At 63.1% G+C, this 23,717-nt stretch overlaps 3 protein-coding genes across 4 annotated transcripts in view; 1 reads left to right on the top strand and 2 right to left on the bottom strand.

Moving 5' to 3' along the window:
* Nucleotides 1–5,458: 5,458 nt before the first annotated feature.
* Nucleotides 5,459–13,356, bottom strand: MST1R (macrophage stimulating 1 receptor). Its single transcript, XM_064723928.1, has 21 exons — nucleotides 13,233–13,356; nucleotides 11,502–12,806; nucleotides 10,152–10,340; nucleotides 9,945–10,070; nucleotides 9,697–9,867; nucleotides 9,366–9,535; nucleotides 9,100–9,277; nucleotides 8,869–9,014; nucleotides 8,591–8,752; nucleotides 8,355–8,448; nucleotides 8,023–8,250; nucleotides 7,797–7,943; nucleotides 7,561–7,720; nucleotides 7,387–7,479; nucleotides 7,064–7,303; nucleotides 6,900–6,980; nucleotides 6,645–6,826; nucleotides 6,463–6,572; nucleotides 6,203–6,368; nucleotides 5,986–6,122; nucleotides 5,459–5,912 (listed from the first exon to the last, which is right to left on the bottom strand). Exons 2-21 carry the CDS (start codon nucleotides 12,717–12,719, stop codon nucleotides 5,642–5,644), a joined length of 4,269 nt encoding a protein of 1,422 aa, XP_064579998.1. The 5' UTR covers nucleotides 12,720–12,806; nucleotides 13,233–13,356; the 3' UTR covers nucleotides 5,459–5,641.
* Nucleotides 13,357–14,626: 1,270 nt separating this feature from the next.
* MON1A (MON1 homolog A, secretory trafficking associated) lies at nucleotides 14,627–19,905 on the bottom strand. The gene is made up of 6 exons (XM_064723641.1): nucleotides 19,688–19,905; nucleotides 18,294–18,435; nucleotides 17,598–18,065; nucleotides 16,638–17,403; nucleotides 16,395–16,542; nucleotides 14,627–15,937 (listed from the first exon to the last, which is right to left on the bottom strand). Exons 2-6 carry the CDS (start codon nucleotides 18,418–18,420, stop codon nucleotides 15,797–15,799), a joined length of 1,650 nt encoding a protein of 549 aa, XP_064579711.1. The 5' UTR covers nucleotides 18,421–18,435; nucleotides 19,688–19,905; the 3' UTR covers nucleotides 14,627–15,796.
* Nucleotides 19,906–20,003: 98 nt separating this feature from the next.
* Nucleotides 20,004–23,717, top strand: part of RBM6 (RNA binding motif protein 6) — a 57,951-nt gene continuing 54,237 nt past the window's right edge. The window contains exon 1 of one of the 2 annotated variants that reach the window (XM_064723640.1): nucleotides 20,004–20,084. The gene's annotated coding sequence lies outside the window, so the exon portion shown is untranslated. Of the gene's footprint in view, nucleotides 20,089–23,717 lie in introns of both variants that reach the window. The other variant, XM_064723639.1, reaches the window with a different exon arrangement.

The raw sequence follows: 23,717 nt of genomic DNA, 5'->3' as shown, positions 1-23,717 counted from the left end.
TCCCTGTGACAGGGTTTGTCCTTGTCCCACAGCCTGGGGGAAGGAGGGACAAGAAATCAGCCACCCTGATTCTCTTACCTCTGCCCACAGCCCAGGTGTGGGACCAGCCCGGGGTGGGCACAGTCCCCAGGGCACAACAGGGCACCAGTCCCTTCCCCTGCCCCCTCACCCCCCACTCCTCACAGTGCAGCCACGTGTGCAGAGCCCCCCCAAGGGCTGCGTGCCACACGCTGGCATTTGCCGTCCATATGGTGCTGCTTCCAAAGTGCACCCCCACTTCCCTCCTCCCCCTGCCCCCACCAAACACCTGCCCCCCAAACTTCCTGAGGGCCTCAGCCACCACAGGGTGTGGCCATGCACTCACGGGACCCACAGCCCTCTCCCACCCATGGATAGGGGACACCAGGGTACCAAAGCAGCCTGTCCCCTCTGCTCACTGCAGACCAGCCAGCACTGCAAGGGAGCCAGCTGGGCACTCCCAGTGCCCGTCCCCTGCGTGGCACCGAGCCCTGCCAGCCCCAGGCCTATCACCACCCGTGCTGGGTGATTAAGGGTGTGTGAGAGCAGGGGGAATTTGCAGGGCACTGTAGTTTGAGCTTCTAATCAAGAGTTTAATCATTGTGGCTGGCAGCAGAGCTCCAGGGTTATTAATCTCTGCACCTCGCGGGGACCCGAGCGTAAGCCATCATTACCCGGCAGGCACCCTGTGCCCCGGGGCTGCCCGGCGCTGCCTGGCAGTGTGAGGGATGTGGTGGCACTTCCCTATTGTCCCCTGACCCCGGCTGGCGCCTGTCACCTCCTGGAGCCGTCTCCTGCCACAGGGGTCCCCTCACTGTGCTCTGGTCCCCTCCTGCTCCTGACTCTGTGCAGATCTTGGCCCACCCCGCGCCCCGTTTTGGGGTGATGAGCTTTGCTGACTCTAATGTTTGTCCTTACAGTGCCATGTCCCACTGCCCCACGCACCCACCCCTTCCCACTACACCCCAGAGCTGAGTGTGGGATGCCATGGCTGGTTTGGGGTGATTGTTTTTCCTACAGCACCTCTGGAGAGACTGAGCCTGGGATGCCCAGTGTGGGGCTGCCAGGGCTGGGGGCGCCTGGCTGTACACCCCTGCCTCAGATGGGGGACATGGGGTGGGGGACACCCGGACAGACCCCCTGCTTCGGCTGGGGGACATCTGGCTGTATCCCCGTGCCTCGGGAGGGTGCAGGGGATGGAGGGGGGCCCACACGGTGCTGGGGGGTGCAGGGGGGGTGCTCAGCACGTTTGTTCTGGGGTGCAGGGGGATGCACGTTCAGCGTGTCTGTGCTGGGGTGCAGTGGGGTGCAGTGGGGTGCAGCGGGGGGTGCTCAGCGTGGCCGTGACTCAAGCACCACGCGGCACCGCATCCCTGCGTGCTTGCCATCGCCATGGCAACCGCCAGGCAATCAGCGATAATTGCGCACGTCGGCCCGGCAACGGGGCCAAATAAACCCCATCCCTCCTTTCGGGGGGCCGGTGGGGGGCAAGGGGGAGACGAAAGGAGGCGGTGCAGCTGCTGATGGCCACCCCGGCCCTTCACTGGGATGAGCGGCGCTGGGGGTGCACAGTGGCAGGGCTGCGGCCCCCACAGGTGTCCCAAGGCACCTCTGTGCCCGGGAAGGTGTCAAGGGACACAGCCAGAGAGCCACTGAGCTCGGCCACCAGGTACAGTGTCCCTCACAGTGCCACAGCTCTGCCAGCTCGGTGACCACGCTGTGTGTGAGGACAGGGCTGCCCCACACCTGCCTGGGCACCACTGGCCGTGGCTGCTTGTCCCTGGCCAGCCTGCTCCTGATCTGGGCTGTCCCTGTGCCAATGACAGCACAAAAAGCCTTGCGCCTCTCCACTGGCTTGGTCCCTGTCACATCCAGGGCTGGCTCTTGTCCCTGGAGCCCTGATGGGGAAAGGGGCCTTGTTTCCCGCTGCGTACTCCTGCATCACAGTGGTGACATGGCATCAGGGTTTGAGTCCCCTCCCCACTGAAAGAGCTTTGGGGGTCCCCTGGGTCTCTGGCAGCACCTGCAGCCACAGGGACCAGGGTGCAGGGAGGCTGCTCAGGGCGAGAGCAGGGAGAGAACTGTCCCCAAGGGAGAGGACCAGGACCAGACCCAGGACCAAGACTGGGGTGTGGCTGGCACTGGTCCTGGGTGGGTGCTGGGATGGGCCAAGCCTCCCCAGATAAATGCCAGTGCTGTCTCTGGGACAGAAAAGGTAGAAAAATATGTGCTTTATAGCATGGAAGGCTTTGGGGTAAAGTAAACCTCCTGGAGGACAGCAGAGCTCCCCAGGGCCCAGCAGATATCCCCAGAGGAGAGCAGAGATTCCCAGGGACCACCAAAGCTCCCCAGAGACCAGAAAAGGTCCTCAGGGGCTACCAAAGCTTCCCAGGTACTGCCGAAGCTCTCCGGGGGCCAGCACAACCTCAGGTGGGTGCGGGGGTGCCCCGGGTCGTGCAGGTGCCCCCGGTTCCAGGTGCCAGGGCCAGGCGGGGAGGGCAGAGGGCCAGGGCTGGCAGCGGGGTGCGGGCAGCACGGACTGGGGGTGCCAGGGCAGCCCCCCCTCCGCTCACAGGCATCATTAACAAAACTCGCCGCTTTCTAAAAATGGCACGTCGGTGCCGCGGCGGCTGCTCTTCACGCCCGCTCCCCAGCGCCGGCAGCCGCTAAAAACAGCTCGGCGCTGCCTGCTGCCACCCCTCACCGGGGCGGCTGGCACCGGAGACCACCGCCTCACCCAAACACTCATCTAGACCAGTTTTGCCCGTCCCCAGAGCAGCCCCCAGCCCGTGGCACTCTCTGCCCGCCCTTTGCCGGCAGGGGCCCGCAGCCGCGGCCGAGGGGCCATTGCGGCATCACCGCGCACACCGGGCGGGCAGCGGGTCCCGGGCGGTGCCGGCGGCGGGACCGTGCCCGGCCCTGCCCGTGCACCCGCAGCCCCGCGTGCGGCCACTCATGTTTTATAGATGGCTCCGATTTTAATAATTAATGCCTGCTAACGACAGCACTTTCCCCAAATAAAACATTTAAAGTGCTGTGTGTGCACGGCGCGTTGCCGGGATGGGACACCGGCTGCTCTGCCGCAGCCGTGGCGGATGGGCACGGCACGAGGGGCTTGGCACGGCCTGGCACAGCGTGGCACGGCCCGGCACGGCCTCACCTGCCCACAGCTCAGCCCAGTGCTGCACCATCCATGCCCAGGCACACGGCAGCTCAGGGTGACACCACCCAGTGCCCACCTGTGGGTGCCCAGGTAGCACCCCCCAGCTGCGGCAGGGGTGCCAGGTGCCATGCAAGGTGCCACCCTGAGGTCACCTGCCTGTCCCTGGCGCCGTGGCAGTGGGCACAGCGCCAGTGCCAGTCCCAGCTAGCAGCATCGGACAGGGGTGGGCACATGCCAGCCCTTGGCATGGAAGTCTGGGCGCTCGCTCCTCACCTCCCGCAGCGTAATTAGGGCAGGATAAATGTGGATTAGCATGAAATCTGTCATCTCTGCGAGCACATTCGTGGGGGGAGGGGGCAGCATAAAGTGGGGGCCACCCACACGCACATCACCGTAACCACACCAGACTTGTCAGCTAACGAGCAGTTCACTGTGCCACCCCAGTGCCAGCACGGACAGCCCTGCTCCCTCTGGTACCCTGCTCCCACTGGCTGCTCCCACAGCTGTCCCCTGTGTCACCAGACAGCAGGCCTGGCATGCATCTGCCCCCCAAACACAGTCCTGGGCACCCACTCTGCTTTGTGCTGAGGAGGGCAATCACCAGGGTGCCAGATTGTCCGTCCATCTGTCCATCCATCCATCCATCCCTGCATTCATCCATCCATCCATCCATGCACCCACACATCCATCCATCCATCCATCCATCCATCCATCCATCCATCCATCCATCCATCCATCCATCCCATGAGCTGCTGGTGCCCCAGCCAGTCACCCTGGCTGCCCCCCAGGCATGCAGCATCCCCCAGAACCAGTGCCCAGCACCTCCCATTGCTGGTCCAGCCCTAATAGTCACACAGTGCCAGGCTCTTCCCGTTGCCACAGCAACTCAGCAGCGAGCTGAGATGGTTCTGCTTGGCCTTCCAAGCAAGGTCAGCACCTAACACTGGAGGTCATGGTCACCCAAAACCCAGGCCAGGGGAGCAGAGCAGTTGCACTGTGGGGAAACTGAGGCACAGTGCTGGGACCCAGCTGCACTAAAACCACCTCGGGCACGTGGCAGTGGAGCCGTGCAGGTGTGAGGCGTGGGGGAGATGGACAGCTTGGCTGATGGGAGCTGACACGGCCCCGGGCTCCAGCACTGCTTAATGAGCAGCCCAGAGGGTTTTATTTAAAGGCAGTGTTGGCGGCAGGGCCCGTGTGGCTGGACATGGAGCAGGAGCAGCGCTGCCCACAGCCACACACTGTGTGTGTTCCAGCATCCCTTGCTCATCCTGGGCTTGCCCTGAATATTCCCTGCCATGAGCTCCATAGGCAGTACTGTCCCCTGCACAGTACTGAAGCAATAAAGGTGTCATTAAGTGAAGCTGGCAATGACTCTTGGTCACCAGACAGCAGCCCCCAGTCCCATCGTGTCCTCACTGTGATCACAGGTCCTGTAGTCCCACAGGTACCTTAGTGGCAGGGACACTGTAATCCCATGCCCTGGGCTCCATGGGCACTCACAGCCCCAAGAGCATCCTGATCTGATGCCTGGCCACCTATCATCCCAGGAGCATCATGATCCCATGGGCACTGCAATACCATGCCCTAGGCATCCATCATGCCACGAATCCTGGGGGCAACATGGCCCATATGCCAGGACTGCAGGGGCATCATCACCCCATGCCCAGGAGCGTGGTACCCCTCACATGCCTTATGCCTCACAGCCACCCTGCCAGGGGCTGGATGTGGCTGGGAGGAGGACTTTTAGCAAAAGCCTCCTAAACATCCCAAGGTCAGAGGGCCATGGTGGGACTCGGGGTGCAAAGTGGGACCTTGGCGTGGCAGGCAATGGGGGATGGTTCCACATGAGGGCAGCCACAGCAGCACCATTGTGCAGATGCCCTCCTTTCCCTGGCACAGCAACAGTGAGTGCCCCTCCTCAGTGTCTCCCATGAGGTGGGTGCTCCAGGAGTGGGTGGGGAGACACCGCACCCATGCAGGGGCACGAGGGTGCTGCCAGCCTGGGGCACAGCCCCCTCAAAGACACAGCCTCAGCCAGGGAAAAAATATAATTAGTTTTTAATGAGTGATTTGAGCAGCCAAGAGGCTGGAAACTCCACAGGAGCCCTGGGAAGGCCAGGCCACCCAACAACACCCGCTGGGTATGGGGCCCCACAGCACCCATCCACTGTGGGACTGAGCCCAGACCCCAGAGCACAGACTCATCACTGTGGGGCTGAGCCTCTCACCACCCAGCCAGCGCAGGACTGAGCCCCAGCATCCTGTTGAGAGCAGCCAGCAGGGTCTGGGTGTGAGCCATAGGGGAGCACTCCACACTCCATGGCACCCAGCTGCCTCCCAGCACCCATCCCATAGGGAGGGTGCTCCATAGCATCTCCCTGCACACTGCATCCCTCCTCAGGGTAGTGTGCCTATGGTGCATGGGGTCTGGGAGACCCCATGGTGCAGGGAATCCCATCAGCACACAGATGTGTTGTCGTCCTCCTCTTCTTCCTTCTCCTCTTCTTCCTCCTCATTATGTTTATCCTCATCCTCGCTATCAGGCAGCTGCCCCGGGGGAGCAGGGGGAAAGGCAGGACCCCAGTCCAGGTTGGTGTAGGTGACAGTCAGGTTGACATAGTGCTCCCCATCCAGCGTGGCCAGGACACGCTCCAGCTCGCCCACCAGCCCGGTGAAGGACGGCCTGTCCTCGGGCGCCGGCGCCCAGCAGCTCAGCATCACCCGGTACCTGCAGCCACACCCAGTCAGTGCTGCAGCCCCGGGACAGCCCCTGCCACCCCGCCCAGCCCAGCTGCACTCACAGGGTGTCGGGGCAGTGGGAGGGCTGTGGCAGGCGCCTCCCCTGCAGCAGGTAGTGGGCCATGTCGTAGGGGTCCACCCCGGCGTACGGCGCTGCCCCGCGTGTCAGCAGCTCCCACATGAGCACCCCGAAGGACCACTGCCGAGGAGAGAGCTGCCATGGGGGAACAGGCAGGATGGAGATGGGGGACGGGACGGGACGGGGGGGGTCATGCCTACCACATCAGACTTGGTGGTGAATTTTTGGGTCTGGAGGCTCTCCAGTGCCATCCATTTGACAGGCAGCTTGGCGTGGCGGTGCTGCTGGATGCTGTAGTACTCCTTGCCAAACACGTCCCGCGCCAGGCCAAAGTCAGCCACCTTTACCGTCAGCGTCTCGTCCAGCCTGCAGCACACCGGGGGAGGTGGGGACTCCTGGGCACCCCCAGACCCCAGCGGGTACCCTGGTGGGGAGGCCTGGAGGGCACAGCCACACTTACATGCAGTTCCTGGCTGCCAGGTCCCGATGCACAAACTTCTTCTGGGCCAGGTACTCCATGCCCAGGGCCACCTGCAGCCCGAAGCCGATGAGCTCCTTCATTGTGGGGCTCTGTGAGATGGGAGTGGTGAGCATGGAGGCCTTGGCACCCATCACCGCCCACCGCCCTTGGGGTGCCCCTACCCGCTCCTGGCTGCGGATGAACTGGCGCAGGTCCCCGTGGCGCATGTAGGGCAGGACGACGAGGGGCAGCCCGTGGCGGGGCAGGCACACCCCCAGCAGCGAGAGCACCTGCGGGTGGTGGAAGCTCTTCATGAGGATGCCCTCGCGCAGGAACTCCTCCACCTCCTCCAGGTCCGTGATGCCTGCGGAGAGCCGAGCTGTGGCCGTGCCGCTGCTGTGCCATGGGAGCACGCACGGGAGGGGGGGGCTACTCACGGTGCAGGGACTTGACAGCGCAGTGCAGGTCCCCGAGCAGCGGGTCCGTGTAGGTGCCATGGTAGACGCTGCCAAAGTGCCCTGCAGGGACGGGTGACACAAAGCTGGCACCACACACATTGGGCAGGTGAGGCCACAGCCAAATCGGGGTGCCAAGGAGTCACCTTTGCCGATGACCTGGTGGCGGTGGGTGACAAGTCGCTCCTCGGGGATGAGGATGTCCTTCACTTCCTCCAGCAGCTCCGGCCGCAGATCCTCCAGGCAGCAGGACGTGGCCCTGAGCAGGGGCATGGGGGATCCCCCGCCCGCCGCACCAGCCCCAGCCCCAGCACTGCCATTGGCACCGGCGCCGGTGACTCGTGCGCGGGGCCCCACGGGCCCGGGAGTGCCCGCCGTGCTCAGCACTGCCGGGAGAGGCAGGGGCGGGGTGAGGGCTGGCAGCAGCCAGCACCCAGCACCCCGTCACCCACCGGCGGCCCCCACTTACCCAGCACCTCTCTGTAGTCCACGCCGGGGCGCTGGGTGGTGACGGGGGGGTCGCTGCGGCCGGGCTGCGCCAGCAGCTCCAGGTTCTCTGTCCCTGCAGGCAGCAATGGGTTGGGTACGGGGTGGCGTGGCAGGGTCTGGGGGCATCAGAGTGCCCGGCGAGCACGGCACTCACCCCGCCTCTTCTTCCAGCGCCAGCGGAACAGCACGGCCGCCAGGACGCAGCAGAGCAGGAAGGTGATGCCGATGCCCAGAGCCAGGCTGGCGGCCAGGTCCAGCGATGTGGGGGGGGACAGAACCCAGCCCAGCGCCTGGCAGGCTCCGTTCACACAGATCTGGAGGATCAGGGGCTCAGCAGGGATGGGGTGGGGAGCACTGGGGCTGGTGTTTGCCCACCCGGCGGGTTCCTACCTCCACGGGAGCCCCGGCGGGGGGCAGGCGCAGCTCGCGGGGCAGGCGGCATGTCACCTCGTTCTTCAGGACGCTGGGGTGGCAGTCCAGGCCCCCCACCGTCATGGTGATGTTCATGCAGGTGGCCACGGCATCCAGCCCCAATTGCTGCCCAGACAGAGCACCGTGAGCCCGGGGGTCCTGGCAGCGGAACCCCTGCTCCGGCTCACCCCGCTGCCCCACGTACGTGCACTTCGATCTCATCCTCGCCGGGCTTGAGGCGGAGCCGCCTGCCCTCCTGCTGCAAGGGGTACACCTTGGGCCGGGAGTAGTAGCGGAGGCGGAAAAGCCAGCGGCCGTCGGCTCCGTCCAGCAGCACGCTCAGGTTCCCCGGCACCACCTCCACGTTGCTCTCGAAGGGGAAGGATGGGCTGTGGCACAGCAGCCGGTCCGGTGCCAGCGGGTCCTTACACTCCTGTGGGCAGGGAGGTGCTGAGCTGGGCTCGGGATGGGCCCGGGGAATTGCCCAGGTGGGGTGGGCAGGGCCGGGGGGCGATGGCCCCACACCCCGGTGCTCACCGTGGCTTCGGTAACCACACCAGCGGCTTCAAAGCGGATCTTGGCGCGATACACGGAGTCCAGGTGGGTGCCGATGATGGTGAGCAGCGAGCCCCTGCAGTGGGCAGGGATCAGGTTCCCCGGGGTGCACATGGTCCCCAGGGTGCCTGCTATTGCCCGCACCTCGTCCAGCCCAGCCAGGGCAGTGGCGGGACAGGGCTGTCCCTCACCCCGGGGAAGGGAGCCCAGGCACTCACTCATAGCTGCAGCTGGGGACGACGGCGGACACGGCGGGGTCCGGGCGGTACTGGAAGGGCACGGGGGCCGGGAACTGCTGCCTGTCGATCCACAGGGCTACCCAGGCTGCGCCCAGGCCCCCGGCGGCGGGAGCCGTGCATTGGATTGTCCCATTGTCCTGCCTGGAGACACGACAGCCGTGTCCCCCGCGGCTGGGGGGGCAGCGGGACTGCAGGGGCTCCCCGTGCCCGTCCCGTGCTGGGGACCCCACAGTGCCAGGGGCAGGGCAGGGGCGTACCTGGGCTGCCCACTCAGGGCACACTCGGAGCCATTGACCATCACCCGCCAGCTGCTCCCTGCCGAGAGGTGTTTGCCACGGAGTGAGAGGTGGGTGCCACCCCCCCGGGGGCCGAACGGGGGGTGCAGGGCACTGACGTGGGGCTCCTGAGCAGAGATGGGGTCAGTGGGACAGGTGAAGGAGCCAAACCCCCCAGACCCTGCCAGGGGCACAGCAGGTGTGGAACCGTACCACGAAGACAAAGCCACCGAGGGTGGAGGAGCCGTAGACTCGGAAGCCAGAGGGTCTGGGGGGCTCCTCCACAGTGAGCACCACGTCGGCTGGGCCCCCCAGGGCTGCCGGGCCCCCCGGCTCCAGCTCACACACCAGCACATCCACAAACTCCTTGCGGCGCGAGGTGGGCAGGGATCTGCGGGACAGTGACGGGGATCAGCCCCAGGCCGGGGGCAGCCCCAGAGCCCTCCCTGCTGCTGTTCTGTCCCAGCCCCGCTGCACACCTGAAGCTCTCGCTCTCCTCCGGCAGCACGGTGCAGCCTCGCCGTCCCACTGCCACCCGGCAGGCACCGCGGGGGCCGCGGCAGGGATCGGGCTCCAGGCGGGAGCGGAAGGTCATTCCACAGAGCGTCACCCGTGTCCGACCCTGCAGCGGGGCGCTCTGGGGATGGAACTGTGGGAGAGGCACCCCTGTCACCCCAGAGTGCAGTGACTGTTCGGGTCATACCTTCTCTGAGGAGCACAGCACCCATCCCAGGGAGGGGGTCCCACCACACGCCACCCCATTTGAGTGCTGGGAGCTGTGAGGAGCAGGGGGACGCAGCGCAGACCTACGTCGGTGAGGACGGGTGGGCAGCTGTCCTGGACCCAGCGGCCGGGGCACTCGTGGCGGCGCCTGCACCCATCCCCACACCAGCCACAGCCCATGAAGCGCTCGGCCCGCAGGCAGCGCTGGCACGTGGAGAAGTGGCGACAGCCAGGGCCAGTGACGTTCAGGAGCCACACCTGGGGACGGAGAGTAGAGGTGAGTGGGACACATGGAGCTCCATGCCCACCCCATGCCCCTCAGAGCCCCCACTCACCTTGGTGCCAGCAGTGAAGAACAGCGAGCGGCTCTGCAGCCCCATGGCACCCCGCACTGGCCCCGGCTCTCCCAGGGAGAAGTTGGACAAGGTCAGAAGGTAGGAGCTGGAGCGCTGGAGCACCATCTGCAGCAGGGCAGAGCAGGGGGCTGAGCATACCCCGCAGCCTGCCAGGACCTGCCATCCCACCTGACCCCCTCATCCCACCTGGAAGATGCGTCCTTCTGCTGTGCCCAGGTGGGCCACAGTGACATCCCCTATGGCAGTGACGAAGAGGGAGGTGAGCAGGACACCTGTCAGCTGCCCGTTGAACAGGTCCACTTTGTGGGAGGCAGCAGGGACGAGGGTGGGCTGATCCCAGCAGCTGGTGTCGACCACCGGTGCTGACAAGTTCACCTGTGGCCAAACATGGGGTGAGTGACTTGAAGCTGGCCCTGGCACCTCGACTCCCACACCCTCACAGGCAGGCACCAGCTTGATCTGTGAGATATTTTGGGGCAGCACCAGATTGCTTAAGTTTCCCTCCAGGCTGGGAAAATTTTGGAGACTAAACCACATCGGCAGGCCTTCTCTCAGTTCCCTATGTGGCGTCAGATCCTGCCCTCCCTTCCAACCCCATCTGGATATAGTTACTCGTGCTGGCACCACAGGATGCTCACTCCAACCCCAGTGTCCCCTGAGCCCTGGAGCTCAGCAAGGGGCTGGGGTGGAAGAGGGACACCAGGAGCCATGGGGTCCCCACTGGACACTCCCAATGCAGAGGGGCTCAGGTCCCCTCTGAGTTGCTCCTGCTACAGAATGAGTCAGCCGCAGTGAGCTGTCTGCCCTGTGCAGGAAGAGGAGGGGATTTGGCTGCACCTTGCTCTGAGCCTGGATGGGGACACCAAAACTCGTGTCATGTGCTGGGACGAGGGGGCCCTGCCAGAGTGCTCACCCATCTGCATCCTGGCCATGCCGGAGCTTGTACCTGGGACACGGTGTTCCTGCCCCGCGGCCGTGGCCGACGAGGAACCCCGGTGACTAATTGCACTTCCGCCTGCGGTTTATTTGCCCACAGAAGGCGGTGGCTGGGGCTGGGGGACAAGGCAGGAGCAGCCCGCACCTCACGCATCCAGCCTGCCAAGCACTGAGGCCCTGTGGCTTTCCCGCCCCCCACACATAAACAAGCTGGAGAAGGTGGCTGGGGTCCAGGGACAGTCAGTACGGGGGCTGGAGTCGAGGCTGCCAGGGAGGCCATACCAGGAGAGGAATTGGCCCAAGGCATGACATGTGGCAGTGTGCCCATGTGCTGGCACATGTACCATGGGGGGCTCACAGGATCCCCACCCTCACCTGGCCTCCTCAGTGGAACACAGCAGCCCCTGCAGAGGTGGTGGGTGGATGCTGGGCTGACTCACACCTGGGTGATGCCGCTCTCCCCCTGCCCTGCCCTGCCCTACCCCGCCCCACCATCCACCCCGCTATACCAGTGTTTCCCAGCTCCTGAGCCCACTCTCCCACATCCCAGCCAACCCCCAGGGTCCCCGGGCAGGATGCGGCGCAGGGTGGAGCACTCACATTGTGTGGGCAGTACTCCACCGGCTGGAAGAAACTGAGCCCCCGCCGCAGCGGCTGGTGCCCGGTACCGCAGCACTTCTTCATGCCCTCCTCCATGGCCTGGTTGAGGAGGCGCAGGGGGAAGGCGCAGACGGCCGAGTTCTCCTGTGGCACCGGGCTCTCCGGGTGGCTCTCGGCGAAGGCGCCGAAGAGCACCGTGTCGGTGTCGTTGATGCCGAGGTCGCGGGCCAGCCGTGCGCCGGGCCGGGCAGCGTGGGCTGCCTGCAGCACGTTGTAGGCGATGTCCCTCTCGGCATCCTCCTCGCCGCTGCGCCGGCGCCGGCGCTTGGACTCAAAGCGGCAGTCGAGGACGAGCTCGCGGTAGCGGCGCAGGTGACGCTCGTGGGTGCTGAGCCGCGCCAGGCGCGTGTGGTACGCGGCTGATCCCGGCCGCTCCGGCTGCACCATCAGGAAATACACGTGGTCCCCGTAGGCAAAGGAGTGCACGTAGTGGATGGTGTAGTTGTCACGATATTGTGGCAGCACTGTCAGCCACTGGAAGTCATTTGAAAAGCCATCCAAGGTGCCCTTCAGGCGTCGGATGGACACCGACTGTGGGCTGTACCGTGCTGCCACACTGCTGTCAATGGTGGAGCCGAGGTAGAAGATAGAGGCGTAGGAGGTGGCCACCACAGTGGCACTGGTCCCCAGTGGGCTGACCACACAGTCAGGGCAGAAGGCAGGGCTGTTGCCTGTGGCCGAGTACAGGCAGTGTGTGGCTGTGATGGCCACCTTACCGTCCCGCACCTCCAGCTGGTGCTGATAGCACAGCCCATGCTGTGCCGTGCCACAGCTGTACAGCCATGGCTCCAGCGGGTCCAGCAGCAGCAGGACATTGTCCGTGTCCTCAGGGCCATCTGTGGTGGCTGGGCACAGGCGACAGATCTCACACTTGGCACTGCCCACTGGGCCGGTGACAAGGACGGAGAGCAGGCGCAGCTCGGGGCTGACCAAAAGGATGCGGTTGCGGACGGCCACAAAGACAGCGACTGGGCCGTCGGAGTCAGTGAAGACAGCAACATTCTGGATAGGGCTGCCAGCATCGAGGCTGGGCAGTGTGTAGGGGATGGAGAAGTTCCTGGTGGAGCTGTAAGGGATGCGGGGACACTGCCAGGCACCGGCACCCAGCAGGGCCAGGGCAAGCAGCAGCCAGAGGCACACACAGCACGACAGGCCCATGCTGTGCAGTGCCACTGGTGTAGGGTTATCGACCGTGCTCAGCACCCAGCAGGCTCAGAACGGATGGAGGATGGGCCACCATTGCATCTGCCAAAATAAAAAAAGGAAGGGTTTTACCCGCTTATTTTAGGTGAGGACCTGGGCACAGCCACAGCCGGGTGTCAGTTGGGGCTGCCAGGGTTCCCAGGGGCCAGATGACGATGGGTAGTGCTGAGGGAGGATCAGTCACACCAAACTTCTTCCGAAATACCATGAGTAGGAGGTGATGCCAAGCTGCCTGTGGCAGAGGGACAAATCCTGCCTTCTGCCACCTACAGACGCTGCCTGTCACCCCGGGGCATCTCTGCCCTACAATGACCCATTCCGGGGACTGGGATAGGGACCCTCCCAGCCCCCGGGACAGCAACGAGGACCGGGGATCCCTGCGGGACTAGGACAAGGCCCCCGCCAGCCTCCCGGGAACGGGACCCCGAACTACTCCCGGCCTCCACCCCCGGCCCCGCCGCAGCTCACCAGGTCCGGGATCTCCACTGGCTCCGGCTGCCCCCGCCCCAGCCGTCCGGTCCGGTCCGGTCCGATCCGAGCGGTGCCGGGCGGCAGGGCGCTCACCTGGGCGCTGCCGTGCCGTGCGGTGCCGTGCCGTGCCGGGACAGGGCGGAGCGGGGCCGGGACGGAGCAGGCGAGGCGGGACGGGACGAGACGGGACGGGGCGGGACGGGGTGGGCGGGTCCCGCCGCCCGGGGGTCCCCGAGGGCCGGCACCGGCACACGCAGCCCGGGGGTGTGCGGGGGAACGAGGAGATCGGGGCACCGCTGGGCACTCCCGGGGAGACAGGCACGGCTGGGCACGGTGCCCGAGAGGGGCACGGTGCCCGAGAGGGGCACGGCTGTGAGTCGGGGCCGCTGATCGGAGCACGGGTGCAGGGCTGGCACTCTGCCTCGCTGCAGGTCCGGGGGGCCGTCGGGGGTTCCCCGTGGCTGTGGGGTGGCTGCCAGCAGCATCCCTGGGTACGAGTGGGGTCCCGCACGCCGGTACCCCGTGGCCCCTCGGCCGCAGCCCCCAGCCCCGCTGCCACGGGGACAGCTGACACCCCGACACTTGGAATGGAAATTGCCGCTTCCCCACAGCTCCCGGGGCAGCACCGCGTTCGCTGCTCGCTTCCAGGCCAACAGGACACCTCAGGGTGCGGCAGGCTCAGCACCGGCGCTCCGCGCTGGGAGAAAGGAGCAGGGCCGGGGGAGCCACAGCTTTGCCAGGGCAGCTGTGAGGGTTATTTCTGTTGTGCCCATTCTGTGTCTCATGTCCCTTTCCTCCCTGTCTGCCTGCAGTGGCAGGAGGTGCCAGCACCTCTGGGAGTGACTGCTGTTCGTAGGGATGTGGGAAGATTCTTTACATCCCGATCCATGCATGGACTTGCCCTCCAAGTGCCCTGCTGCCCTCAGACGCTGGGCCCGTGAACCCCAGCTTTGCACAAGGACCTTTCCTCCAGGTGAGCGGGGTGCTGGGGACTTTGGTCCCAGGAGGGGCTGAGCCTGCCGAAAGTGCCCTGTGCCTGCCGCCGGGCCAGCCCCGGCCCCCAGGCTCCCGCCCCGCATTGTGCAAGGCCCGGCAGTTCCGCTGGCTCCGGGCCTTACCCAAGAGCTCCTTCCTCCGGCTGCGTCTCTCGGTTTCGACATGAGCTGGCCGGGGCCAGCTCAGCCCGGGGATTTTGCCGCTCCCAATCTCCAGTCAGCGCCGCCTCCTGCCAGCACAACCCCGGCAGCCCCGCACCGCTCCCAGGCAGTTTTCCTGGCTCCCGGCGGATCCCCGGGGCTGGACTGCACCGTACCAAACTTGGAGGAAACTTCCCGCCCAGCTTGGTCATCCCCCCACTCCAGTGAACATACAGGAATGCGACAAGACTCAACTTAGGGTCCAGATAATGTTTATGAGCAAAGACAAGCGATTACACGCTGGCAGGAGCATAAATACAGGAGCAGATCCCTGTGCTAGCCCTGCCGGATCCTTCCCCGCTCCCTCTGTGCCGGGGTGTCACCCTGATGGCTCTGCCCCTCCTCTGATACCTACTCCAGGACTATTCAGACAGCCCCAAAACATGGAGTTGGGCTGTTCACAGGTGCTCAGCCCCACACCAGTGCCTGGGGTGGCCAGGGAGGTGCAGGAAGCTCAGTAGCTGGCTCGAGGGGCTGAGTTTGGGGGACAGGTACTCCCGTGCCAAGGGGAAAACTCTTCATGGGTTGGGGAGCTCCATGGCCCTGTACTGAGGGGGTCTCCAAGGAGATGTGCTTGAGCTGCCCCTTCAGGATCCACAACCCACAGCCAGAACCATGAGCCCGCAAGCAGCCTGACAAACACCTCGGCACCTTGGCTCTCTGGAGCTGCCCTGTGTCCCTGTGCTGAGGTGGGCAGGACCCTGCTGACCCACCCTGCCTGCCAGCATCCCCAGGGACAGACACCCTTTTCACAGCCACAGTGGGAAGGGTCCAGGCTCATACAGATGCCAGGGGGGCAAACCCGCTCCGGGGCTGCAGAGGCTCCCTGGCACTTGGGGGGTCCAGATCCCCCAAGGCAGGGAGAGGAGCAGTGTGTGCCCCAGGCCAGCCCTGTCCCTTGCCTGGACAGTGTCACCTGCCATCTGCGGGCACAGCAACATAGGGTTCCCCTGAGTGCTGCCACATCTCCCCTGGGGACCCCCACCCTTGGCACAGCCACAGGATGTCAGAGAAGGGAGGTGCCAGGCACAGGGAGCACTCTGCTCCCCTCTAGTAACCTGGGTACCAGCAGCCCCACTCCAGGACCCTCACAACAAAGGATGGAGCTGAGGACTGTGGAGGAAGAGCAGGGCCCCCAGCTGGGGCACTGCCTGCAGCTGAGAGAAAGTCCTGTTCATCCCCTTCCCTTTCCTGTGCACCCCATCTCTACCAACCAGGCTGGACAGTCCTACAGGTGGGGTTTCCCTGTGCTCTGGGGTCCCACCATGCCCTCTCCCCTGGACACACAGCCCGGGAATCCCTGGGAATGGGCTCCCCAGCACAGCGGGGGCTCTCCCAGCTGCCTCCATGCCCTGGGTGATGCCCTCAGTATGTCTGGGGCGTGAGGATGAAGAGTCGATCTTCCTCCTTGCGGATCCACTTCATGAGCTTGTTGACAGCATTGATGGCGCCGGCCTTGGTCCCCAGGGGACTGTAGCATACGTAGAGCTCAAAGGCATTGGTTACCTGGGAGAAGGACAGGACACGTGCTGGGACCAGGACTGTGCCCCACCTGGGGCTGGCACTCCTTCTTCCCCCCATGGGCTACCAGCAATGGGCAGAGGGGCTCCAGTGCAGGGACACAAAGTGGCAGTGGGGTATCCTAAATGGGTGGCATCTGGTTTGCTCAGAAGTGGGAGAACCAAACCCTGGGGTTTGCCCCACAGTGGGTTTTCTCTACAGCACCGAGTTCACGACAAGAGTATCATAGCACAGCCCTTAGTGCTGGAATTCACCAGCTCCCGCTGCTACCCCTGCCTGTCCCTCCCTCCCACAGGGGCAAGCTCACCCCCAAAAGGACCATGCATAGGCTGGGGTCCTCCCTGGGGGCCATGGAGCTGGTGCTGTGCAGTGTTACCACCCCCTTTCCCCACCCTGCAGGACCACAAAAGACAGGCTCACCAAACCCCACCAACGGCCTTACCCACGCCAGGAGGTTCTCGCGGGGGCCTGTGAAATAGATGTTCTTCAGAGGCCGTGAAGAGTTGTGGGCCCGACTGTGCAGGTACTGGTAAAGCCCCAAGAGCCTCTCCTTCTCCTCCTCCTGCACGTAGGGAGCCTCAATCTCGGGGCTGCAGGAACACAGCACCCCATTAACCCACTGGAGAAGGGGCTTGGCCCACACCATGTGCCACGGCCTTGGCCCAGCGCTTCCCCGGGGCCTCACCTGGTGAAGAGCCCGGAGCTCTTGGACTTGTAGATGAAGTGCCGGAGGTCGGGAATGCCCACCTGGGCGACGCTGTAGAAGGGGGTGCGCAGGGCCTCGTGCAGAGCGTGCTGCACCCCCCGCCGCCGCAGCCGCTCCTGGAAGCGCCGCTTGCAGTCGGACACGGTGAAGAAGTCCTCACGGTCAGTGGAGACCAGCAGCAGGCACAGGTCCATCTCCTGCTCCAGGTAGGAGATGTGGGCGTGGAAGAAACCGCTGGAGTTGAACTTAGGGAGGCAAATGGGAGTCCAGGCTTCGCCCTCCCGGAAAGAGGAAGAAGAGCTGATGAGGTTAAAGAGCAAATGGAGGTCAATGGGGTGAAGGAACTGATCCTTCTTCCTCACGAGAGACACCAGCTGGTTCCCAGACAGCAGAATGGAAAACACCAGGCTCTTGGCCTTGGCCTGCTGCAGGCTGCTGCTGACAGCGTCCCGGACGCTGGCGGCCAGGGGCAGGCAGCGCACGGCGCCCATAAGGAAGCTGGGGTCGTGGGCCATGAGGTCCAGCAGGTTGTCGGTGATGCGCTCGGAGCCAGCCAGGAGCCGGCGCAGGTCATAGTTCTGCTTCTGCTGGAAGATGTGGTTGAGCTGGGTCCACGTGAGCAGGCTCAGAATCTGGTAGTAGATGTAGAGCAGCTCGTGGGCAATCTCCTGCTCCGACTGCCGGGTGCGTGCCACTGCCACCAGCACCAGCGGGCTCCTCCGCACGAAGACCACCTTGTAGCCATCTGCTTGGGAGGGAGCCCCCGGGGGGCCGGGGGTAGATCTGTGAGCCTGGCTCCCCAGGGCTACAGCCAGGCTGCAGCCTCTCCGCCCAGTAACCCATCTGTCCCTGGGGACAGGTAACATGGTGGCCCATGGTGGCAGGCACATAGATGGGCAGGCTGTGAACCCCCCATCCCCTCCCTCCCTGGGGTGGTACCTGCGTGGATGGACCGGATGGCGTTTTTCTCGGCCTCCAGGAAGGACACCAGGGCCATCATGACGCCCATGGTGCTGGACAGGGCCTCCTCAGAGCCATAGCGGGAGTACACGGGCTTGCCCGCCTCGCTCAGCACAAAGACGTGCTTCCGGTGCGAGCGCCAGGCGTCCATGGTCACGTCCTCCTCCTCCTTCCCAGACAGCACCGAGTCGCGCCGGGCGGTCTGCGGGGATGGCTCCAGCTTCCCCTCCTTGCCCGCCCTCATCTCCTCGTCCAGGTCGAGGGCCATGCCCGTGAGCTGCGTGCTCAGCTCGCTGAAGTCCTTGCTGATCTGCTCCATGCTGCTCTGCTCGGCCGGCTCCCCCCGCCTCTCCTCCGGGCTCCGCGCCGCAGCCGCCCCGTCCTCGGGACTGGTCAGGTCCTCGTAGGAGCGGGTGTGCACGAACATGGCTCCCTCCTGGCCCGCCCCTGGGAACAGCGGCCGTGCAGCATCCGTCCACGTGTCCCCCATGTGGGGGAAGGATGCAGAGGGGACCTGCCTCCCCTCCCCATCCCACAGCACCCTGTGGGTGCAGGTCCTGCTAGTGATGAGTGGGCACATCTCACCCTGCCCACAGGGCTGTGGAGGTCCCAGCTCACATGAAGAATTGCTCCTTCCCCCCCTTGCCTCCCCCCTTGGTGAGCTGTGCTCCATACCTGGCTCCGTGCCCTGTGCCAGCCCCGGCGTGGGGCTCTCGGACCTCTCTGTGTGCTGCCCATCTCCTGGCGCCAGGGACCCATTGGGCACTTCCCAGCTTTTCTTCTTATGGACATCTGCAGCCATTCCTCGGGGCAGGACCTGCATGTGACCCACAGTGTCACCCCTGTGTCCCCTCACTTTCAAAGCATGCCCTGAACTGCTCTGCTCTCCAGCGGGGCCAGGCCAGCACCCGTGGCCCAATCCCGCTGGCTCAGCAGGCAGCTCCGAGCCCTGGTGAGATGTCAGGAAAGCTGCTCTAATCCAGCAGGATTTCCTCTCTCATGCAGCCCCAGCTCTTTCCAGGCCCCTGGCCACGGCACCTTTCATCCAGGCTTGGCCCCGATTTCCCCTGTGAAAGCTGCTCAGGCTCCCTGTGCAGCGAGGGGGAAGGGCCACGGCCCTGGATGGGGCCTGTCCCCACACCTGAGATCCCAGAGGCCTCGTGTTTGCAAAGGGAGGGGTTTATGACCCTCCTGGGACCGGGTTCGGTGGCTGCCATGGGACAAGGCTGGTGGCACTCCTTGTGAGCTGGCACATTTGGCATCAGCCCAGGAGCTGGGTGTCCTCTCCAGCAGAGGCCATGCCTCCAGCCTGCTCCTTCCTCCCTTCCCTGAGGGAAAACCAGCTCAAAAGTGAGCACAAGCAAAAGCAACAGGAGGCAGGCTGGTGAGGAGCCTGTGCCTCTGAACCTGGCTGCTGGGGAAGCTCATGGAGCCCGGGCTCTGCTCTGTGCCCCAGCACACCTCCTGCTCCCAAATCCAATCCCACTAACGCTGCACCTGGGGGAGCCAGACCAGCCCCCACAAAGTCCTGTGCCAGCCCTGAGTGGATCAGGGCCCTGTCCTTACCAGGGGGAGCTCATGCAGCCCCCAGCCCCAAACCTGTGACAGCTCTGGAGCGTGTTGGGGAACTGGCTCAAAGTTCCTTTGACTTTGGAGTCAAAGCTCTGTCGTTCCCTTGGGAGCTAAATCCTCACCCCACAAAACCCTGTGACAGCTCTGGAGAGTACTGGGGAACGGATAAGGGCTCTATCCATCCGGGGGAGCCTGTGCCAGCCCTGGAGAGTGCCGGGGAGCTTTCTGGGACCCCCTCCGCACCTGGGGGAGCCAGACCCCCCACTAAAATCCTGTGACAGCCCCAGAGGGTGCCGGGCAGTGGATCGGGGCCCCGTCCTCACCTGTCCTACTCATCCTGCTGACCTTCCCGTGGGCGGGACTCACCCCAGGACTCTCCCGGCCCAGCATGGACCCACCCCGACCCTTCCCCCTCCGGCGCTGAGGTGTCACCGCTCCTCAGCCCCGGCACGACCCAGGCCCAGGACCCCCCTTAATGACAGCGCGCAGGGACCCACCTCCGCGGCTCCTCCCGGGGCCGCCCTGCAGCCCCCCGGGCACAGCCTAAGAGGGTCGGAAAAGGGCCCGGAGCCGGCGGCGGACGGTCACCTCCCGCCCTACCGCCGGTCCCGGCCCCGACCGCGGCGACACCCCCGCCATCGCGGCGACCCGCCGCGGGGCATCATGGGAGTTGTAGGCGGTGCGGTCCAAGGGGGATCATAGGAGTTGTAGTCCGTGAGCCCCAAGGACACGGCTGAGAAGGGGCGGCAGGAACCGCGTGATAGAGACTACAATTCCCAGCATCCTCTGGGTGCCCGAGCGGGAGGAGGGAGCCGGAAGTTCCGGGTTCTCGCCGTGGCGGCCGTGGGGCCTGTGCGAGGCGGGAGCGGCGGAGCAGGAGGAGGAAGAGGAGGAGTAGGTGATCAGGGTCTCTCGGGAGATAAAGGGGATCGCCTGGGATAAAGGGGATCTCGCTCAGTGGGGTGGGAGCGTCAAAGAGTGTCCCGAGGGGCTCCCGGGGTGGGCTTGTCCGGGGTAGAGGAGGGCAGGCTGCGGAGTCCATGAGCCGGGGGGGGTTGTGTGTATGTGTCTGTTTTGGGTCACCCGTGGCTCGGGAACAGAGTGAGGCTGGGCCGGCCCGCTGCGGGCGTGAGGCAGCAGGAACTGGCGCTGTGGGCCCGCAGCTGCGTGCTGTGGGCTCGGTGTCCATCAGAACCTCACGCCCTGGTGGGGGATGTGGTTTTGGGGTTGGGATGCTCGGCCCCTGGCTCAGAATACGATGTCCCACACGGAGGTGTTGGGGCCTGCCACGTGTGTATCGCTGAGAGCAGCTGTGGTGTTTGTGGCTATCTCAGTGGTGTTCTGAGGCCCTGATCAAGATTTGGGCCTTTTTGCACCTGCACCAGGTCACATGTGTGTCCGTCTCGGAATGCTTGTGGTTGTAAAAGGGCTGGACCGAAGTGGGCTGGATTCGTGCTGGGATGTAGAGGGATGCTCTGATGGGAGCTGTGTGTTAGTGGATTTAATCCCAAGTGATGGGCTAAATGAGATTTTGGGCTGTGAGTAAAGCCTTAGGTGGAGGCAGGATGTGGTCTGGCTCTGGTGGAGGCCACGTAAGGCGGTGATCAGGAACGGCTGGAAGTGATGGCAGTGACCTCCCGTGCTCTGATTTTAAAAACAATTGAGAGGCTGGTGTTGCTGCTGCTGTGTGGTGTTACTTTTGACAATGCTGCTGAAGGTGAAATTCACTTTTCTGTCCTGGCAGGGTGTTTTTGGTGTGAGTCTTTCCCAACATCCACTGGTTGGGAACAACTTGTGAAGTCCTTTGAGACAAGCAAGGTCAGGGTAGTAATGGGGTGGGGTGTGTGTTAGGAATTCACCCAATTGTCTCTAATACATGTTTTTAGAAGCATCATACAGATGAAAAGTATGCACGTCCCCTTTTTTAAAATGAAAATCCTCCAGCCTGACACCTATGAGAGCCAAAATGATTCCCTGTCCCTTCACTTCCACATGTCACTGCTTTTGATATTTTTTCTGAATTAGGGATCTCTATCTAACATTGGCTGTAACTGCCTTTCTTGGCTACTTGCAGTTTCTGTAGCTTTGGGGAATGGTTTTTTCTTGTACCTCCTACAGAACTTAGGTTTCACAGAGGCCTTTTCCTTTCTTCAGCCTTACAAAAACTTTACTGAGTACAGAAAGTTGTTCCACAGCAAACTGCTTCCTCTGCTTTCGTGTGTAGTTCTGTGTTTGATTTCCTCATGCTCTATAAATACCAAGTCTTGGCAAAATCTGTTTGGAGAGAAACTCTGAATATCAGAGTATTTTTCTGAAAATAGCACCCAGTCTGTCACCAATTACCCTTCTCTCCCCCATATTTGGGAAAAAGGTGTGAAGCTGGGTGTAAATTGGTGAGGAGACACTTGAGGGCTGTGCTGGCCCCTTGACAGATGTCTTTATTTAGTCCTCAAGAAGACCAGTTGCTTAGTCTGGCTCAGCTGCACAATCCCCATGATCAAAGCCATTATTTTCCCATAGCGGGATATAAATTGGAATAAGAGCCCCAAGAGTTTGCTGTCAGGCTTGGCACGTGCAGATTGGGAAGTGGAGTCAGGAGCCTCCCCAGGGGTGCCTGGGAAGCACTGGGGAGGGCAGGGGCACAGTCCTGAGGAAGCCATTGGGTGTGATGCCAGGGAGCATCTGGAGCTCCACCAGCCTCCCCTGGGAGGGCTGTGTGGCCAGCAGTCATTGGAGGAACTAAAACCACAAAGGAGCTTCTCCTTGTTTAGTTGTGCCCTCTGTATGTTCGGTGGAGCTGAGGCTTTGCCTCCAGGAGGTAGAGCCAGCTGGGATAGGAGTAGGGAAGGATGATGCATATCTGCCTCCCAAATGTTCATTATTGTCCTAGAGAGCTGTTGCTCTGGGCTCTGCCAGTGACTGGACTGTTTCCAAATCCTCAAACACTTGGTTGTGACCAGAGCATGGCAGAACTAATGGGTGCACAGTTCCAAGCACGCAGGTGGCTTTTTGCCACGATCGCTGTTGGCCTGGGGTGTCTTTGGCACACAGCCTCCCTCACTCTGACCTGTCTCCCAGCATTTACCTGGGAGCTGGGAGGTGGCAGCTGAGCTGGCAGGTACCTGCCCGTGGCAGAAGGGTGAATCCTCACGATGTCTCATCACGGTGTGCTTTTTTTGGAGCAGTTGTAGCAGGGTGTACCTTCAGGAGATCCTGGCATCAGTGCAAGCCTGGCTAAGACCCTTCTGTCCCTGTCCTGCAGTTTGCTGTCACCTTGGTTTGCGGGCTTGTGTGGTAAAGCGTATCCCTGAAGTGACCTGGGTTAAATATAACTCTCTTGTGAGGGTCATCCGTGGTGCAGACCCAGGAAAGCACGAGCTGGCACAACTCACAGCCGGTGCTTTGCCAGAGGCGCAGGCGGGGAGCAGATCAGGCTGAGTGGGGGCTGTCAGAGCCACTGTTGCTCCCTGTGTTACTGAACCATGACCTCACGCTCCCGGAGGTTGCTGCATGGCCCAGCAGGCCTGTGCCAGGCCTGGTAGCTGTCCAGTGGTATTTTTTTCCTTTCCTGATAATTTGAATATTGTGTCTAAACAGTTTCCAGCTGGCAAGGGATTTTTTTTTTTTTGAGCGTTGGTGAGGTTGTTGACTTAAGGAGAAGTGGAGTGGGGGAGGGAAATCCAGAAGGGAAGAGCAAGAAATGCAAGGTCTGCAGGCTGCAAAAGATCTCGGGTGAAAGGACTGGCTGACAACAGGAACCATCTCCCTTTGCCTGCCCTTGCCATGGAGGGTGTGTGGTCTTGGTTCTCTTAGAAAGAGAACCTTTCCTCCTAGAAAGATGGAGGAAATCCTTGGGACCAGGGCAGTTATTTATCAAGAGCCATGTAAAATGGGAGCAGACTGAGTGGCCAACGGAATGAACCTGTTTCCTTGGCAGTGACACTGGGGTGGATGGATCAGTGGTGGTTGCACAGGCTGCCTTCCTCAGCCTCTGCGTGCTTGGTTTCTGCCAGAACCTGCTGTCCCTGGCTCCCACCTGAGCCTTCCCTGGTGGGCACTGGACCCTGGCAAGAGCATGGACTCTCTTGGCACAGCAGCAGCTCCCTCAGCTCCTTGGCACAGACAGCTGCCAGCAGCAGCACCTGGAATTGCTCCCTGGTGTAAGGTCTGTCCTAACCTGCTCTGCTGACCCTCCTCTGCTGTGGCAGCGCTGACCTTTGGAAGGCAGAACAAACAGGACTTTGTGTGCCTTTCTTTGACAAGAGCTGCTGCAGCCAGGCCTGGCAGTGACTGTCTGTGCTGTCCTCTGTCCCCTCAGCCACTGGAGGTAAATAATCCCTCTTTGGAACAGTGTTTTAGCACCAGCTCTCCCAGCCTTGGTCTGGTGGCATGGCAGCCCTCCTGCCCCACTGCAGCTGGACTGGCCAAGCAGGTTTGAGGCCAGCAGGTTGCCATCTCCCTCAGTTTTCTCCATGCTCTGCTGCAGCCTTTTTTTTTCTTTTGGAAAGACGGAAGTACTTCCTATTT

This window comes from Zonotrichia leucophrys, chromosome 12 (assembly GCF_028769735.1).
Source record: "Zonotrichia leucophrys gambelii isolate GWCS_2022_RI chromosome 12, RI_Zleu_2.0, whole genome shotgun sequence".
Taxonomy (NCBI): Eukaryota; Metazoa; Chordata; class Aves; order Passeriformes; family Passerellidae; genus Zonotrichia; species Zonotrichia leucophrys.
Note: the sequence above shows the minus strand (reverse complement) of the source record. Positions and strands in the feature narration are given on the sequence as shown.

What these genes read in the sequence shown, in the direction of transcription:
- MST1R (XM_064723928.1), bottom strand. Translation starts at nt 12,719, where the DNA reads ATGGGCCTGTCGTGCTGTGTGTGCCTCTGGCTGCTGCTTGCCCTGGCC. An exon ending in CCGCCGGGGCTCCCGTGGAG is followed by an intron (nt 7,721 to 7,796) that starts GTAGGAACCCGC and finishes CTGATCCTCCAG; the next exon opens with ATCTGTGTGAACGGAGCCTG. An exon ending in TCATCCGCAGCCAGGAGCGG is followed by an intron (nt 6,573 to 6,644) that starts GTAGGGGCACCC and finishes CCCATCTCACAG; the next exon opens with AGCCCCACAATGAAGGAGCT.
- MON1A (XM_064723641.1), bottom strand. Translation starts at nt 18,420, where the DNA reads ATGGCTGCAGATGTCCATAAGAAGAAAAGCTGGGAAGTGCCCAATGGG. An exon ending in GGCACAGGGCACGGAGCCAG is followed by an intron (nt 18,066 to 18,293) that starts GTATGGAGCACA and finishes CGCTGTTCCCAG; the next exon opens with GGGCGGGCCAGGAGGGAGCC. An exon ending in AGCTCCGGGCTCTTCACCAG is followed by an intron (nt 16,543 to 16,637) that starts GTGAGGCCCCGG and finishes GTGTTCCTGCAG; the next exon opens with CCCCGAGATTGAGGCTCCCT.